General features: G+C 45.5%; 1 protein-coding gene across 17 annotated transcripts in view; it reads right to left on the minus strand.

The window, feature by feature from the left end:
* The window catches only part of eya1 (EYA transcriptional coactivator and phosphatase 1), a 158,795-nt gene that overhangs the window by 59,686 nt on the left and 80,769 nt on the right, over window positions 1–18,340 (minus strand). For all 17 annotated transcript variants that reach the window (XR_008723331.1, XR_008723332.1, XM_055634470.1 and 14 more), the window contains one exon: window positions 13,786–13,875. Coding sequence is in view for 15 of the 17 variants with exons in the window: in XM_055634470.1 (XP_055490445.1) it covers window positions 13,786–13,875 (90 nt within the window). In the remaining 2 variants the exon portion in view is untranslated. The remainder of the gene's footprint in view (window positions 1–13,785; window positions 13,876–18,340) is intronic.

Below are 18,340 nucleotides of genomic sequence, written 5' to 3' on the forward strand. Positions count from 1 at the left end.
AACCTTAAACGTATGCTTTTAATTCTACTTTGCTGCTCTGGGAAAAGGATTCTGGCTATCCATTCTATCTGTGTCCTTCATAATTTTATAAATCACCGTAAGGTCATCCCTGAGCCTCCCACCTTCCAGCGAGATCCAATCTCTATTTGTAACTGCCACCCTTAATTGCAGGCAACCTCCTGGCGAATCTCTTCTTCACTCTTTCCATTACTACCACATCCGTCCTGGAGTGTGGCAATCAGAATTGTACACAATATGCCAGGTGTAGTCTAACCAATGTTTATACAACCGCCACATGACATCCCATCTCCTCTACTCGATGCCTTGGCCTTTGAAGACAAGCACACTAAATGCTTTGTTTATTACCTAATCTACCCATGTTGCCACGTTCATGCTATGACCTCCAGCCCAAGACCATCAATACCCACTTAGATCCCTGCCACTTACTTCCATTTATCGTTCTCACTTTCCCATCACCCACCCTCAGATTCTACCACCCATCTACGCACTTGGAGCAATGTAGTCACCAATTATCCTGCTAATCCACAAGTCTCTGGGATCTAAGAGCAAATCAGAGCACCAGGGAAATCCCATACAGTCACAGGGAGAACATGTAATCAACAGCAACTACTCCATCTGCAAATAGCACGATGGGCAAAAATTAATAATCAATTAAAAACAGAAGAGGAGAACAAAGTTGAAAACTGAAACATTTCCCTTGGGGGTTGTGCAAAATTAATGGAGGTAACAGAATAAGAGATTTAGGAAAGGATTGACAATATTAAAGCACAACTGACTTAAAAATAACATTGGTTTGAAATTGAGCACTAGTTTGTACAACTAAACGTTTGGTAACAGCAAATTATTTTATCGTGCTACTAAAATCTAACTCCAATAACTTCATTTGAAATTCCCAAGTGCTAAATCTAATTGATACATCTCGTGCTACCAATCAGCAATAAATTTCAAGCTTTCTTTCAGAATCAGTAAAGTTTATAATGATTGTGCCTCATCATGTCATATACCTACAGCAAGTAATACATTAGCATTAATTGATAATCAATAAACCTGCACTTATTGAAAATCTGAATCTGTCTGGTCTCACTGTTTCAAATGTTCCCTTTGTCTTATCTTCCCCCCTCGATATCTTTTTTACAATTTAAACCCCCGTTTATCTTCATTTCCCAGATATGATGAAGTGTCTTCAAACTTCAACTTTATTCCACTTAGTGTTTCCGGCATTTTATATATTTCTTTATACTTTATTTCTTTTCGATATTTGAATTGGAGACCTATTATTAAGAAATCTGAATATGTGGTCAGACAAAACATTAAAAAGAAAAGGTTGGAAAAGAAAAGGCAATTTCCAGAAATCCATAACGTTCCGTGTTTTCCATTATCCTTATCCTGAGGAACTACACACCAATAAGGTGACAAAAGAACAGCAAAAGTGAGATACCCAGGGTGGTCAGCACATCTACTGACTTAGTGGGTCAGACAGCATCTCTGGAGAAAAGTAATGGGTGACGTTTCAGGTTGAGACCCTTCTTCTTCTTCTCCAGAGATGCTACCCGACCTGCTGAGTTACTCCAACAATTTGTGTCTATCTTCGGATTACACCAGCATCTGCAGTTCCTTCCTACACATCAACTGACTCGATGCTTACCAAATAGGTTCAGCTGCATGTGAAAGAATTGCATGTCACCCCATTCAGGATAAGACCATCTGCGTCTTAGATCCAGATTGTGGGCTATTGATACCAAGGCTTCTGGCATTCCCCATCATTACCCTGTGCATCTGATAGCAACATCCAGATTCCGGTCTATACTTGGGACATGGAAATGCTAAAATCACCGTTGTCATTGATTTGCTGTTGAGCATCAGGCTGTGCTTCAACATCAAACTACTTATGGAGCTCAGAATGAGCAGAGAGGACCTGGCTAGCAACATTACACTTACATAATAAACTCCACAAATAGTTCTACAAAATAACAAAGGAGCATTCTGCCCTCAATTTGCGTTGAAGGGCATGGCGGTGAGATTGATTGGTAAAAGTTTAGTATCTATTCTAAGAGGTCTTTAGAGGTTTGTAATTGAAAAAAATCTCGACTTATATCTTTCAAAGAATTTTCTGGAAAATTGGAGGTGTATGATTGTGTGTAGACAGATGAGATTAGTTTACCTTGCCTTATATTCGGCACAAACATAGTGGGCCAAAGAGCCTGTTCCTGTGCTGTACTCTAAGTTCTGTATAATTTCTAGACTCATTTTGATATTTATATATATTTCAATGTATGTTGCTGGGGCTCCAAAGCAGTTTAAGAAACCTCATGGTTTTTTTAATTGAAAAATGGTGACATTTATTTTATTGCTATTAGGTAGGACTGCAGACTGATGCGAGTTCAAGAGGAGAAATGTGTGTGCAGCAGGGTATATGGAGGAGGAGAAAGAGCAGGGTGAATAGGATAGACACAAAAAGCTGGAGTTACTCAGCAGGACAGGCAGCATCTCTGGAGAGAAGGAATGGGTGACATTTCAGTTCCTAACATCTAACAATGAAAAGAAGCAGAGTAGCATTGCTGTGCCAACACTAACTCCACCATGGTTCTCTCCGTTATGTGCCATCACGTCTTCTAAATAAATTTCTATCCCTTCGGCATAACTGTGCCAGAAATCCTAGAAATTTAAACCAATACTTTTATTATGCACTGTCCAAACAACAGAGGTGGCGGAAAGAGTAACGCCTGCATATCTGTCAATTAATGATAAGCAGTAAATGAAGCCTTGTACGCACCACCATATTCTTGAAATCAGTTGAATTAAAAATTAGGACATTGCACTGCACATGTAAGGTGACAGAACAGTTCAATTCCCTAATGCAGTGCAAGGTTTTTCCAGCAACAACTGCCGTGAGTGGGGGGCTCTGGTTCAATTTCTTGCAGCTGCCAGCCTTCAGCCAAGCAGCTGAGTTCTCATCATAAGATCATAGGGGATTGGAGTGGAATTTGGCCATTCAGCCCATCAAGTCTACTCTGCCATTCAATCATGGCTAACCCCATTCTCCTGCCTTTTCCCTATAACCCCTGACACCTGTACCAATCAAGAATCTATCAATCGCTGCCTTAAATATATCCACTAACTTTGCCTCCACAGCCTTCTGTGGCAAAGAATTCCACAGGTTCACCACCCTCTGACTAAAGAAATTCCTTCTCATCTCCTTATAAATGAACGTCCTTCATCAATCAGCCACAGTAAATTCACAGTACCATCCCTCCTCCAGCTACAGACAAGTGTGGTTACTATTCACCAGCCTACACCAGTTATTCCAAAGGGCAAGGAGCCTATTCTCAGATTCATTGAGAAAGAGCTGGATGGCATAAAAGGATGTACCTTTAGAAAGGAGATGAGGAGGAATTCCTTTAACCAGAAGGAGGAATTCATTGCCACAGACAGTGGTGGAAGCTATGGCATTGGACATTTTCAAAGCACCGATTTATAGGGTCTTGATTAGTTGTGATGGCAAAGATTATGGGGAGAATGCAGATGAATGGGGTTGAGAAGGAAAAATTGATCTGCCATGATTAAACAGCAGAGAACAGTCGATGCGCATAATTGCCTAATTCTGCACCCATGTCTTATAGACAGGTGGTGAACAATTGCAGGATAGATCATCTGTGTTCATGGGCTGGGGGTTGGGCATGGAAGCTACCTGCAGGTGGTCTAGCAGGAGGATGCCAAGGAGGTCTCAGTTAAGAACACGATTTGCGTTGCGGACTGGAGTCACAAATAAATTATGACCCCGTTAGATTTGTCAAGGTGAGTCCTCACAGATCAGTCTTTACATAACAGCTCACACAGAGGATGCCTTTGCCTCCCTTCTCCTTTTCCTCTTCATCTCCCTATACTGCACCATCTGTGACATTTCACTCTCTCTGCTACTCTTCATGTGTATCACCTTTTGGTGGAATATTTCTAAGTATGTAAGTATGCTGTGTTAGATATAGATATGCCATTTATTGTCACTATACATGTACAGTGAAACTGAAAGCTGCTCGTACTCAGTGCATACATACAATTTCGCACAAAAAACAAGAAACAGAAAAAACAAAAAACAGAAGGGAGATGGGGGGGGGAATAGGTGCACAAATTCTGCGGCGCTACATACATATATACATATATACAGATGGAAGTCCGTGTTGGGCGGTGTAGTCAGTGCATGTGTGAATTTGAATTTATAGTAGATATAATTCTTGGAAAGCAACTATTCCTGAGTCTGTTTGTCCTGGATTTGATGCACCTATAGCGCCTTCCAGAGGGCAGCAGGTCGAACAGTCCAAACGCAGGATGGGAGCTGTCTTGGATTATCTTCTTTGCCCTGCTAAGGCAGCGGGAGGTGTAGATGTCCATCAGGGAGCGGAGAGGGCAGCCAATGATCCTCTGCGCTGTCCTGGTTACCCTCTGAAGCCTCTCCCTGTCTGCCATGGTGCAGCTGCCATACCATGCTGTAATGCAGTATGTCAGCAGGCTCTCGATGGACGAGCGGTAGAAGGTCAGCAGCAGGTTAGAGTCCAGGTTGTGCTTCCTGAGGACCCTCAGGAAGTGCAGCCGCTGCTGAGCCTTCTTGATGACCGCTGTCGTGTTGTCCGTCCAGGAGATGTCAGCAGCGATATGGACGCCGAGAAACCGGAAGGTGTTGACCCTCTCCACACACTCGCCGTTGATGTGTAGGGGGGCTAAGTCGGTGCTGTGCCTCCTGAAGTCGACAATGAGCTCTTTTGTTTTCCTGGTGTTCAGAGCCAGATTGTTTTCTGAGCACCAGGTTGTCAACTTCAGGACCTCCTCTCTGTAGGCTGCCTCATCTCCCTTCGAAATAAGTCCGACCACAGTAGTGTCGTCAGCAAATTTGACGATGCGGTTGTTGTTGTGGGCCGGACTACAGTCGTAGGTGTAGAGACAGTATAAGAGGGGGCTTAGCACACAGCCCTGTGGGGAACCGGTACTCAACCTGCGAGTGGAGGAGAGGTGGGGGCCGAGTCTCACAGTCTGGGGCCGGTTGGTGAGGAAATCCTTTATCCAGGCACATGTGACAGTGGGGAGGCCGAGAGTGACCAGTTTACCTATGAGAATGTCCGGAATGATTGTATTAAAGGCTGAACTAAAATCCACAAAGAGCATCCGGACGTAGCTCTGCCCCTGCTCCAGATGGCTCAGCACAGAGTGGAGAGCTACGGTGATGGCGTCTTCTGTGGATCTGTTTTGGCGATAGGCGAATTGGTGGGGGTCGAGGTCTGGTGGTAGATAGTCCTTGATGTGCTGGAGGACCAACCTCTCGAAGCACTTCGTGATTACCGGAGTGAGGGCCACAGGACGGTAGTCATTAAGGCTGGTGATGGTAGACTTCTTCGGCACAGGGACGATTGTGGCTGATTTTAGGCAGGACGGAATAACTGCCTGGGCCAGGGAGAGGTTGAAAATTCTGGTGAAGATGGCAGTGAGCTGGTGGGCGCACGCTTTGAGCACCTTACCAGGGACTCCATCTGGGCCGGTAGCCTTCTTGGGGTTCACTGCCAGGAGCACCCGTCTGACATCGTGTTCCTTGACAGTGAGTGGAGTAGTACAGGAGCTAGGTGAGGGTGGAAACAGGGCTGTAGCAGGTGAGTGCTGCTGTTTTGATGTTTCAAAGCGGGAGAAGAAGCAATTTAGCTTTTCTGCCAGCGGCGCACTCAGGTCTTCTGACTTTGTGGCACAGCCTCTGTAGTTGGTAATGTCTTGTATGCCCCGCCATACCTCCCGTGTATTATTGCTGGACAAGTGGGACTCTATGCTCCTCTTATGGTCCGCCTTGGCTTTTTTAATACCACTTTTCAGATCGGCTCGAGCAGCCCTGTACAGAGCTCTGTCACCTGACCTGAAGGCAGCATCGCGGGCTCTGAGGAGTGTGCGGACCTGGCTGGACATCCAGGGTTTCTGGTTTGGGAAAACCCGTATGCTTTTGTCTACAGTCACATTTCCGATGCAGAACTTGATATAGTCCAGCACCGATTCTGTGAGAGTTTCCAGATCCTGGTGTTCGAATATGTCCCAGTTTGTCTGTGTAAAGCAGTCCTGTAGATTGGAGAGTGCATTTTCAGGCCAGGTTGTAACAGATCTTATGGTGGGCCTGGCACTGCGTCTGAGGGGGGTGTAGGCTGGAGAGAGCAGGAGGGAGAGATGATCTGACTGGCCGAGTTGGGGGAGGGGGATGGCTCTATACGCGTGCTTGATATTGGTGTAGACATGATCCAGCGTGTTCACCCCTCTGGTAGAACACTTGACATGTTGGTAGAATTTCGGCAGTACAGTCTTCAAGTTGGCCTTATTAAAGTCCCCTGCGATTATGTGAACACCTTCGGGGTGATCCCGCTGCTGTTCATTAATGGTGTTCAGCAGGAGAGAGAGCGCCTTGTTTACATTGGCGTCAGGTGGAATATACACAGCCGTGACAATCACGACTGTTAGTTCTCTCGGTAGAAAAAAAGGCCGGCATCTTACAGACATGTACTCGAGGTCAGGGGAACAATGATTGGCTATGATTGTCCCGTTGTTGCACCAATTCTCATGCACGTATATACAGAGACCCCCTCCCCTGCTCTTACCGGAGTCCATAGTCCTGTCCCCGCGGAGCAGAAAGCGACCTGCTAGCTGCATGCTAGCATCAGGTATCCCCGGGTGAAGCCAGGTTTCGGTGATAATCATAACACAGCAGTCGCGGACATATCGATTTCCGGCGAGTTGTACTTCCAGGTCGTCCATTTTGTGAACCAGGGATCTGGCGTTGGAGAGATACAGGCTCGGTAGAGGTGGCTTGTGTGGTCGATTCCTTAGCCTTAGCAAAGCACCGGACCTGCGGCCTCGCTTCTGCTTCCTCTCCCTCCTCCGTCTGCGCCGCCTCCTAGACCCGACAACAATCCACGGGGACCCCGGTGGTCTTGCTATGTCGCCCGGGATGTTATACTTGCGATGGAAGACACCCGAAACCGCAGACTGACGCTGGTCACCGATATCCACGAGGTTCTGTCGGGAGTAGCGGGTGTAGCGGGTGTTCGCAGAACCGACTGCAAAGACGTACACGGACAACACAACGTACACAAACAACAAAAAAGAGCACCGAGTCCGGGAGCCGTGAGCCGCTGCGACCGTGCGCGCCGCCATCTTGGTCCAAACCCATGTGATGTGATGTGATGTGATGTGTTCATGTGATGTAATACATCACTAGACCTGTGCTACAAACATGTGATCGTTTTTTGTCTAGGAAGGAACTGCAGATGCCGGTTTATACCGAAGCCAGACACAAAATGCTGAAGTAATGCAGTTGGTCAGGCAGCATCTCTGGTGAAAAGATGGGCTTCACCCATCCTGAGGTCTTCCCCAGCCAATAATGGGCCATATGGGCACCACGCTTCATGAAGTTAAATGTTGCCGGCCTCAATTTGTTGTGGCCTTTTCATGCCTCCAGTTTATTCCCGACCCCACCCCAACCTCTGCTTTCAATCTGAAGAAGGGTTCCAACCCAAAACGTCATCTATTCTTTTTCTCCAGAGATGCTGCCTGACCCGCTGAGATATTCTAGCATTCTGGGTCTATCTTTCTGATAGAGTTTTGTTAATCTGCATTAGAGTATACCCACATTAATTGTGAAGCTCATGTATATTCTTGAAATTATTATCAATAATATTTACTTGCTCAGCAAAACTGGCTCAACTCCATCCCAAATGCAGTGCAACTGGTGACAAGGTTAGTCAAAGCAAGCAATGAACAATGGCTCCAGAAAAAAATGTGGCTTTAAGAAACTTTTCAAAACACTGCTGAACTTTGCTGTTCAATGGCACTGACCACACGCTTTTAAAACTCTCCAGTCGGCAAAGAGAAAATGGCTCAGACATTGGGGTTTTCCTGATACACAGTGAGCTTTAGACTTTAGAGATACAGCGTGGATACAGGTCCTTTGGCCCACCGAGTCCACATCGACCAGCGATCACCCTGTACACTAACCTGCAGATTAGGGAGAATTTACAAAAGCCAATTAACCTACAAACCTGTATGTCTTTGGTGTGTGGGAGGAGACCGGAGCACCCAGGGAAAACCCAGAGGAAAATGTACAAAGTCCGCCTAGACAGCAACTATGGTCAAGAATTAACCCTGGTCTCAGGCGCTGTAAGGCAGAACTCTACCTCTGCCCCAGCTGTGCCTGTAACAGTAATTTTGAAAGGAAAGCAGTCGCCTGTAGTACCAAGAGAAGAGTTGATAATAGGAAGATTTAACACACTGGAGAGCATGTATAAAAACAGAACCGCTTTGAATCCAGCAACAGTACTATTTAAATGGAAAATGTGACATAATGGCAGCTTGCTGAGACAGGACATTTAGCTGGCTCAGGATACTACAATCAACCTTGCTGGTTTTTGCACTGTGTATATAAGCAAGTAAAGTGTTCTTTTAACAGGACTGCCAACATTGGATGAGAGTTGAGAGTGAGAAATTGCAAGGGAGCGTTGCGACCGGGGGGGGGGATGGGGAGAGGGTGTTCAGGTTTTTTGGGCTACGGCCCGTGTGCCGTAGGTTGCCAAACCCTGTCCTAGATGTTTGGCTTCATTGTGGTCCTCCCCATGTTTTACAACAGATTCACCTGGTTAGTTTTATCTCCGGCTGCTTCATGTTGTCGGCAGCTGCACATCCAACCAAGAAAGAAGAGAAGAGAAGAAATGCAACGTCACTCACAGCCGCCAACTGACGCGCTTCCCCAGACTGCACAGATCGTTGTGATATGGCGCAAAAAGACAAACTGTACAGGGACTGAAGACAGCGTGAGAATTCTGTCATCAGCGTGAGAATTGGCTGAAATGCGTGACTCTCACGCTCAAAGCGCTCAAAGCTCAAAGCCTGAGAGTTGGCAGCCCTGTCTAAGGCCAGGATGTGACAACAGATGCACAGGGAGACACATACACAAAAGAAGACACACACACACACACACACACACAGGGAGACAGACACACACACACACAGGGTGACAGACACACACACGCACACACACCGGGAGACAAACACACACACACACACGGGGAGACACACACACACGGGGAGACACACACACATGGGAGACACACACACACATGGGGAGACACACACACACGGGGAGACACACACACACACATACAGGGATACACACACACACACACACACACAGGGAGACACATACACACACACAGGGACACACACACACAGGGACACACACAGACACACACACACAGGGAGACACACACACAGGGAGACACACACACCGGGAGACACACACACAGGGACACACACACACAGGGACACACACACACAGGGAGACACACAGACATGCACACACTTTCAGGGAGACACACACCCAGGGAGACACACACTCACAGGGAGACACACACTCACAGGGAGACACACAGACATGCACACACACACACAGGGGACACACACACACACACACACGGAGACACACACACACACACGGAGACACACACACACACACGGAGACACACACACACAGGGAGACACACACACACACAGGGAGACACACACACACAGAGAGACACACACACACACACACAGACACAGAGAGACACACACAGCGGGAGAGACACACACACAGGGAGAGACACACACGGGGAGACACACAGACATGCACACACACACAGGGGGATACGCACACACACAGCGAGACACACACACACACGGAGACACATACACACACAGGGAGACACACACACAGGAAGACACACACACACGCACACAGGGAGACACACACAGGGAGGGAGAGAGAGAGAGAGACACACACACAGGGATACACACACACACACCTTTCCTTCCCCCCCATCCTCCCCCTCCCTCCCTCTCTTTCCTCCCCTCCCTCTTTTTCCTCTCGCTTCCTCTTTCTCCTTCCCTTCCTTCAATCCCTCACTACATTCCCTCCCCGTCTCTATTTGCCTCCATCCCTCCCTTTTTTTCTTTCTCTCTCTTTCTCTCCTCCCTCTCTTTCCCCGGCCGCCCAATGGGGAGTCTGGCGGGCACGATGTAGCGTGGATTGGCGGCGCTGGCTCTGCCGTGTGAGTTGAAGGGCAGGAGGGAGGGAGGGAGCGAGGTTGCCGCGGCAGCCGGAAGCGCAGCGCTCGCAGACGGCTCACAAAAGCGCTGACACCCACTGCCCGGGACCGACGCGCTTCCCCAATCCGTGCAGATCGCTGTCATGCGGCGCAAACTTGAGACAAACTGTGCAGCAAAGATGCTAGCTCCGCTGTAGCTCCGCTATAGGATCTTTGCTGTGCAGGGACTGAAGACAGCCTGTCAGCGTGAGAATTCTGTCTTCAGCGTGAGGGCGTGAGAATTGGCTGAAATGAGTGAGTGTCACGCTCAAAGCGTGAGAGTTGGAAGCCCTGCTTTTAATGCTCAGAATGATTCTCAAAATCCAGGATCACATTCAGAATGTGCAGGAACTAATTACTGCTGCAGCAGAGTACGAGTCTGTTAAAGAGACTGGCATTGAGACTTACCATATGCTCACTAATCCCAGAGAAAACCAAAGAAGTTCTCTTTCCAATAAAGGATTATTTCAGTCATTTGAAAAAGCAGATATAATAGCAGCTTCAAGTTTGGCACAAGGAATCAAAACATGGGGAAATCTGTCCATGCCTATATCCTGTTTCATTAAAGAATTCATCCCCACATTTAAATTTTGATGAGTTCTTAAACCATGTGCTTTTTCACACAGAGAGTTGTGAGTGTGTGGAATTCGCTGCCTCAGAGGGCGGTGGAGGCTGGTTCTCTGGATGCTTTCAAGAGAGAGTTAAATAGAGCTCTTGGGGATAGCAGAATTAGGGGATATGGAGAGAAGGCAGGAACAGGGTACTGATTGTGGATGATCAGCCATGAAATGATGATCAGCGGAAATACACCCAAGGGGGCGCTGCACTGGCAGCAGCCTCTGCCTACAGCCTGTCTGTTATTTCAATCTTTTTTATTATTTTTAGTTAGTCTAAAGTGTTATGTTGGGGGAAACTTTAACTTTTCTATGTGGGGGAGGGGGGCAGGGTAAGGGGGAAACCGCTTCCCAGTCTCTTCCTGGCGGGGACGCGACTATTTCTCCGAGTCGCGTCCTCGCCCCCCAACTCGCGGCCTACCAGCTGGATCGGAGCGGCCTTTCCTGCCTGGGACTGGGAACCGGACCAGGGCTGCTACAGCTGCGACGCAGCGTTGGAGTCACCGTGGAGCGGGCGATGCCTACCTGGGTCGCCGATTGGAGCTCCGAAGCGTTGAGCCGCTACTCCAACATTGTGGAGCTCTGGTGCGGAGAGCTTCCAACGCGGGAAGTACTGACCAACATCGCGCAGTCCTGGGGCGCCTTGCAGAGGGTCTCCAGCAGCAGTATCCACCCAGCGCGGCCTGCGGACTTTGGAAGCCGCCGACTCCGGTAGGAGGGGGCCGACTCTGGTGTCCACGCCGCTGAGGACGTCCCGCAGCCCCGACGTCGGACTTACAACACCCCAGCGAGCAGTCCTGAACATCGGGCCGCCCGTAGCGGCAACTGCGGAGGGCACGGGGAGGCCCTGACCATGGTGAACAATAGAGGAAGAGACTGACTTTGGTGCCTTCCCACACAGTGGGAAACCTTGATTCTGCTGTGTGGGGATGTTTTATGTCAAACCCTATAGCGTGTTATGTCCCTTATTTTTATTGTATGGCTGTATGGGAATTTCATTTCACTGTGCCATCTGGCACATGTGATGAATAAATCTATCTTGTATCTTGTATCTTGTATCTTGCTGGCTCCAAGGGCCGAATGGGCTACTCCTGCACTTATTGTTTATTGTGCTGTGGAATAGATTTGTGACTTAAATGATGATTGGATTCTGTCCAAACTATTATGCATACAGATTCTTGTATATGAACTTGCTTGTAATACAGCAATCTTGATGGAAATGACCATGACAAATGACAATCTTGCTCTACACCAGGCTCATCATACAACATGGAAACAACCCCCCTGGCTCAATTTGTCATGGTGACCAAGATGTCCCATCTACACTAGTCTGACATCCCCGTGTTTGGTCCATGTCCTTCTACAACTTTCCTATCCTTTATGCGCATGCGTGAAGATAGATAATACTAAGGCAGCCAATTCCTGAAGTGGAGGAGAGATGGCATGAATTCTTGTTCTAGTTTAAATAGCAGGCCTCCAAATTCAAACCCAGAGCAATATTACCAACGTGACTATTTCATAGACAGAAAAGTTGTTGAACAAAGTTGTTTATCATTAAAACTGGTCCAGATCGCAGAGTACTAGACTTGTATTGCTTCTTCACCTGTCCATGATCTCCAGTGACGTTACCTGCCCCATTGAGATACTCCAGCCCTTTGCACCTTTTTATATGTCTATGTTCTGCACTTTAAGATAATACAAACTATGAACAATAATCCAATTATACACTATTATTGAGAATATTCAGTGAAACTTCCATTTGCATTTGAAAGACAGCAGCTGTATATTCATGCCTCCCTGCAAATTTAGACCCAATTTCTCAACAGTTCCACATTAACAATAGTCAGACCCGTTGGTAGAACACCAATTCCGCAGCTGGGAAAAAATCTAATAGTTTTTGATTATCAACGGATATAAAAGAATCTCCACAAATTGAAAGATGCTGTAATCTTGCACAAATATAAATCAGAATATTTTATTCATCCTCACAGGTCCAATGTAAATTAGTTTTTTTTTAATGCAAGTGTTTAAAACAATTTGAGCCAAATTCAGCTTCTATGTGATTAAATGGATTTTGCCATTTGTATATTAACGCTCAGTAGGAATGGCACCAAGATGATGTGCAATATGTTATTATTGAATAGCAGCAAAATAACAACTCATTTCACATTATGGTCTAGCTAAAACATTACAATTGATTTATGGGCCAATGCAAACAATAAGAGACTCATTCAAGCACATTTTAAACATCCTTCAGCTCATCAGATGAAAATATTTTCAGAAGGTACACAAAAATGCTAGAGAAACTCAGCAGGTGCAGCAGCATCTATGGAGCGAAGAAAATAGGTGACGTTTCGGGCTGAAACCCTTCTTCAGACTGATGGGGGGGGGGGGGGAGAAGGAAGGAAAAAGGGAGGAGGAGGAGCCCGAGGGCAGGGGGATGGGAGGAGACAGCTCGAGGGTTAAGGAAGGGGAGGAGACAGCAAAATTGGGAGAATTCAATGTTCATGCCAACCGGACGCAAGCAACCCAGGCGGAATATGAGGTGCTGTTCCTCCAATTTCCGGTGTTGCTCACTCTGGCAATGGAGGAGACCCAGGACAGAGAGGTCGGATTGGGAATTGGAGGGGGAGTTGAAGTGCTGAGCCACCGGGAGTTCAGGTAGGTTATTGCGGACTGAGCGGCGGTGTGCGGCGAAACGATCGCCCAACCTCCGCTTAGTCTCACCTATTTCCTTCACTCCATAGATGCTGCTGCACCCGCTGAGTTTCTCCAGCATTTATGTGTACCTTCAATCTTCCAAAATCTGCAGTTCCTTCTTGAACACGGAAATATTTTCAGGAACATCCTTACAGTATTAATTAAGCCAAGGACTGAACAAAACCAACTGTTTTGGCGAGTTCATTAATCGCATTCATCTGTCAGTCAGTGATACAATGACTAATTCTGTGATGTGTTTTTGTGGCCATGGTATACATTAAATGAATGCTGGACGTTTAAAAAAAATCTCCACTTACTTCTAAATCGTTAAAAAAGAGATGTGTGTCTGCCAAGTTGAAGATCATTTCTTCCATTCGTAGCCCAAGTGACACTGATGTGGGTGGATCCTATATCAAAGGCATACACACAAAAAAGCAAATAAGAGCAAATAAGAAAACAACTTTCATTGGCTACAGTAGGAAGACCAAACTTTTTGTCCCTGTGGATCACTAGGAATCTTCAGGAGCCAGGTTTAAATTTTCCAGCTTCTAATGTTAATAGATCATTCTGATTTGGGATTTGTCTTCAAAGGCTTAACGCTGTCCTTTCCAAACAATTGGCCACAAAAGTAAATTCCATCAACATACCAGCCTTTGGCATTGGTGATTCTGAGCTTTGCTGCCTGGTTTGCATGTGGTCAAAGACATGTTAAAATGTAGTTTGAACACATGTGGCTAAGTAAGGGAAACGATGAATTTTTAAAGCTATCTATGAAAAAAACACAATTTTAGATCTATTTGGTTTCTTAGAACATCAGATCCAAGGACCACCAATGATTTCCATCCACATATAATATCTATCGAATGTTAATGTGGTTTACATTTCAAACTGTATAAACAGCCATCAATGGTTTCCTTCTATTGAATTCTCAGTACATTCAGTCAGTGGTGAATGTAATAACGGCACTATGTGATGTTGATTGCACAGTAACATGGCCACATTCAGTGTTGCCCTGGTCAGGGGGAAATATTGTAAATCTCCCAAATCCCAAAGTTCTAAAATAAAATGAATATATTGGAAGAACTCATCCAGTCGAGCAACATCTGTGGCATTTCAAAAAAAGGTAATATAATCCGGTCAGTGACTCTTCCTCATAACTGAGGAAAGAGTGGAGGGTTTACCATTTTCAAATCAGAGCTGGGGGAGAGCGGGAGGGAGGCAATGGTGTGCAAGAGAAAGCTCTATCTGGAGATAGCTTAACGGAGACAGAGAGCCTTGACCTGAAACATTGACTATCCCTCTGTGTCCACCTATCTACTTGACCCACTGAGTTCCTCTAGCAATTTGCTTTTTCCCACAGATCAGGTGATAAGGAGACGTTTGAAAGCGACTGGGCGAGAAAGGGACATGAGTGTGATAATGGAAAGCAATGAGACAGCAGTTTACCAAAAGGTGGGAAAATTCAATGTTCATTCCAGAGGGTTGAAAGGGCATAGACGGAGGATAAAGGTTCTTTTTTCCAGATTTACCATAGTCCTCACCATAGCAGCGGAAGAAGCCAAAGACAGGTTGGAATGGGAATAGGGTTGAAAATGAAAGTGGTTGGCAACAAGAAGTTCAGTATCATCAGCCATGATCACAGTGAATGGCAGTGCTGGCTCGAAGGTCGAATGGCCTACTCCTGCACCTATTGTCTATTGTCTATCCCTATGAACTGAAAGCCTTCTGCAAAGCTGTTACCAAATCGGTGTTTGGTTTCTCCAATGTAGAGGAGGCCACCTGGTGAATTGTGAATACGCTAGATGGACTGGAAGAAGTGCAAGTGAATTGTTGCTTCACCAGGGCCGATTGTTTGCGACTCTGGGTGATGGGAAGGTACGAGGTGAAAGGGCAAGGTGTTGCATCTCCGCAAGTTCCATGGAAAAGATGTTCTGGGATATGGAGTGCTGGTTGGGCATGGGGAAGCAGACCAGGCCGTCATGAAGCGAGTGGTGCCTGCAAATGCAAGGGGAAGATGTAATTGGTGGTGGGATCATGTTGAAGCTGGCAGAAACCCTTGTGTTCTGTTCTACCGCTTTCATGTGCCTAAAGGCTATGAGATAAAACCATGTGATCACCCAAAATATAATGCCATTTTTTGTTTGTTTGCGACTATGAGTGATAGACTGATTAATATTACCAAAATCCCCTCTGGCAGCCTGCAGGTGAGATGAAACATTGAAAGTTACACTTAACCTATTTGCAAGAGGCTGTATTGGTTCTGTTAGATAGTTGGAGAATCTGTTGCAAAAGTTGCCACAAACCTATGACAACTTCCTGAAAGAAGCTCAACTTCCTTATGCACCGTTTCTTTGAGAAGCGCCAGTATATCATCCTGGGTTTGGTAACTCTTGGAGGGAAGGGTTCTAAATCCTCATCCTATTGGTCTTTATCCCTGCACTCCTGTTTTAGGCACTTATTCCTTCTGATATCTCCACAGGGAGGGCTCAGTGATGAAAATGTACACTGCCAAAGAGTTCCGAATGTTCTCCAGGCATTCCACACTCTTTCAAACTGTTTGAGCAATAAAAACGCAGTATAGCAGAAATAAAATGTTATGTAAATTGTCCAACACTTAAATGTGGCTGAGGATTTTTATTTTATCAATACTTAGAATGAATATCCTCCTGATCGTATGTATTTTTGCAGGTGTATGGATTCCAACATTGATAAAACACTGCAAAAATACATTTTGCTTATAGAAACATAGAAAATAGGTGCAGGAGTAGGCTATTCGGCCCTTCGAGCCTGCACCGCCATTCAATATGATCATGGCTGATCATCCAACTCAGTATCCTGTACCTGCCTTCTCTCCATACCCCCTGATCATTTTAGCCACAAGGGCCGCATCTAACTCCCTCTTAAATATAGCCAATGAACTGGCCTCAACTACCTTCTGTGGCAGAGAATTCCACAGATTCACCACTCTGTGTGAAAAATGTTTTTCCCATCTCGGTCCTAAATGACTTCCCCCTTATCCTTAAACTGTGTCCCCTTGTTCTGGACTTCCCCAACATCGGGAACAATCTTCATGTATCTAGCCTGTCCAACCCCTTAAGAATTTTGTACGTTTTTATAAGTTGCCCCTCAATCTTCTAAATTCTAGCGAGTACAAGCCGAGTCTATCCAGTCTTTCTTTATATGAAAGTCCTGCCATCCCAGGAATCAGTCTGGTAAACCTTCTCTGTACTCCATCTAGGGCAAGAATGTCTTTCCTCAGATTAGGAGACCAAAACTGTACACAATACTCCAGGTGTGGTCTCACCAAGGCCCTGTAAACTGCAGTAGAACCTCCCTGCTCCTATACTCAAATCCTTTTGCTATGAATGCTAATATACCATTTGCTTTCTTCACTGCCTACTGCACCTGCATGCCTACTTTCAATGACTGGTGTACCATGACACCCAGGTCTCGTTGCATCTCCCCTTTTCCTAATCGGCCACCATTCAGATAATAGTCTACTTTCCTGTTTTTGCCACCAAAATGGATAACCTCACATTTATCCACATTATATTGCATCTGCCATGCATTTGCCCACTCACCCAGCCTATCCAAGTCACCTTCATGACTTTGGTTCTAACCGCTCTAACAGCGTGGCAAGGTGTTGCAGCAGTAGAGTTGCTGTCTTACAGCGCCAGAGATGCGGGTTCGATTCTCACTACGGTTGCTGTTTGTACGGAGTTTGTACACTTTCCCAGTGACCTGCGTGGGGTTTCTCTGGGAACTCTGGTTTCCTCCCACACTCCAAAGATTTTGTAAAATTGTAAATTGTCCCATGTGTGTAGGATACTGTTAGAATACGGGAATTGCTGGTCGACGCAGACTCAGTGGTCCGAAAGGCTCGTTTCCACACGATGTCTAACTAAACTAAACTAAATCCATTTATAAAGGTGAGTAATGGACAGCTGTATCAACGCCTTCTTGAATCTGCTCTATCCTGTGCATTTTGGGGCATTAAATACAATCAAAGTGCAGCTTAAAAAAAAAACGTTTTTGACCTGCTACTGCCCTCTCATTAAGAAAGTCTGCTGACAAAATACACTTCCCCCACCATAACCAATATATGTACCTTTTATTGGAAATAGAGGGGGAAAATCATATACAAATGTCCAATTAATTGTTAAACGTGGCTTTGGTGCGATATATCAGTGGTCAAACAGTTGAAATATTCCTTTGATTGGTTTTGAAATAAGAGCTGTACATTCACTAAATTTATTCATTCTTCCCATAGGTCACATTTCCCAAGCAACAAGAAAGCTTCTATTTAAAAGCTCAAAGGCTTTCTCCGATATCTTCAATTAAAAGGAAGTTTCACTTATAATTAAGGCTGCAAAGGAATGAAATTGGGTCTAATCTGAAACGAGGATTTTGAGTGGTCTGGTAAATACTGTAATTATGCTGATTCCTTGGTGCTAAATTTGTTGTGCAACCAATGAGAACTAAGTACTGCTAAGCACAAGAGAGAAAAAAAATGTGCTTAATTAAACTCTTGTTTTTTGTTCTGTCAAAGCCTCTAATTGGAATCTAATCATTCAAAGTTGTAATAACATGCTTATGGAAAAGCTGACAATGCCTACATGTTTATAAGGATTTGCAGTTCAATGTGACTGCCTTAAAGGTGTGGTTGAACTAGACAACCCTTTGAGGGAGGTAAGGATTAAGTGAAAGAAGAAATGACAAGTTGGTATGGAACCTTAGATCTGAAAACATTGGTTGAATGCATTTTTAATTTTACCCTTCTGAATCACCTCCTTCAAAAAATGCTAAAGAACAGGAATGGTTGGTTATTCACTATAATTTTGCAATGTATAGTTATTATAGTCTGATAAGGAA

This window comes from Leucoraja erinacea, chromosome 4 (assembly GCF_028641065.1).
Source record: "Leucoraja erinacea ecotype New England chromosome 4, Leri_hhj_1, whole genome shotgun sequence".
NCBI lineage: Eukaryota > Metazoa > Chordata > Chondrichthyes > Rajiformes > Rajidae > Leucoraja > Leucoraja erinaceus.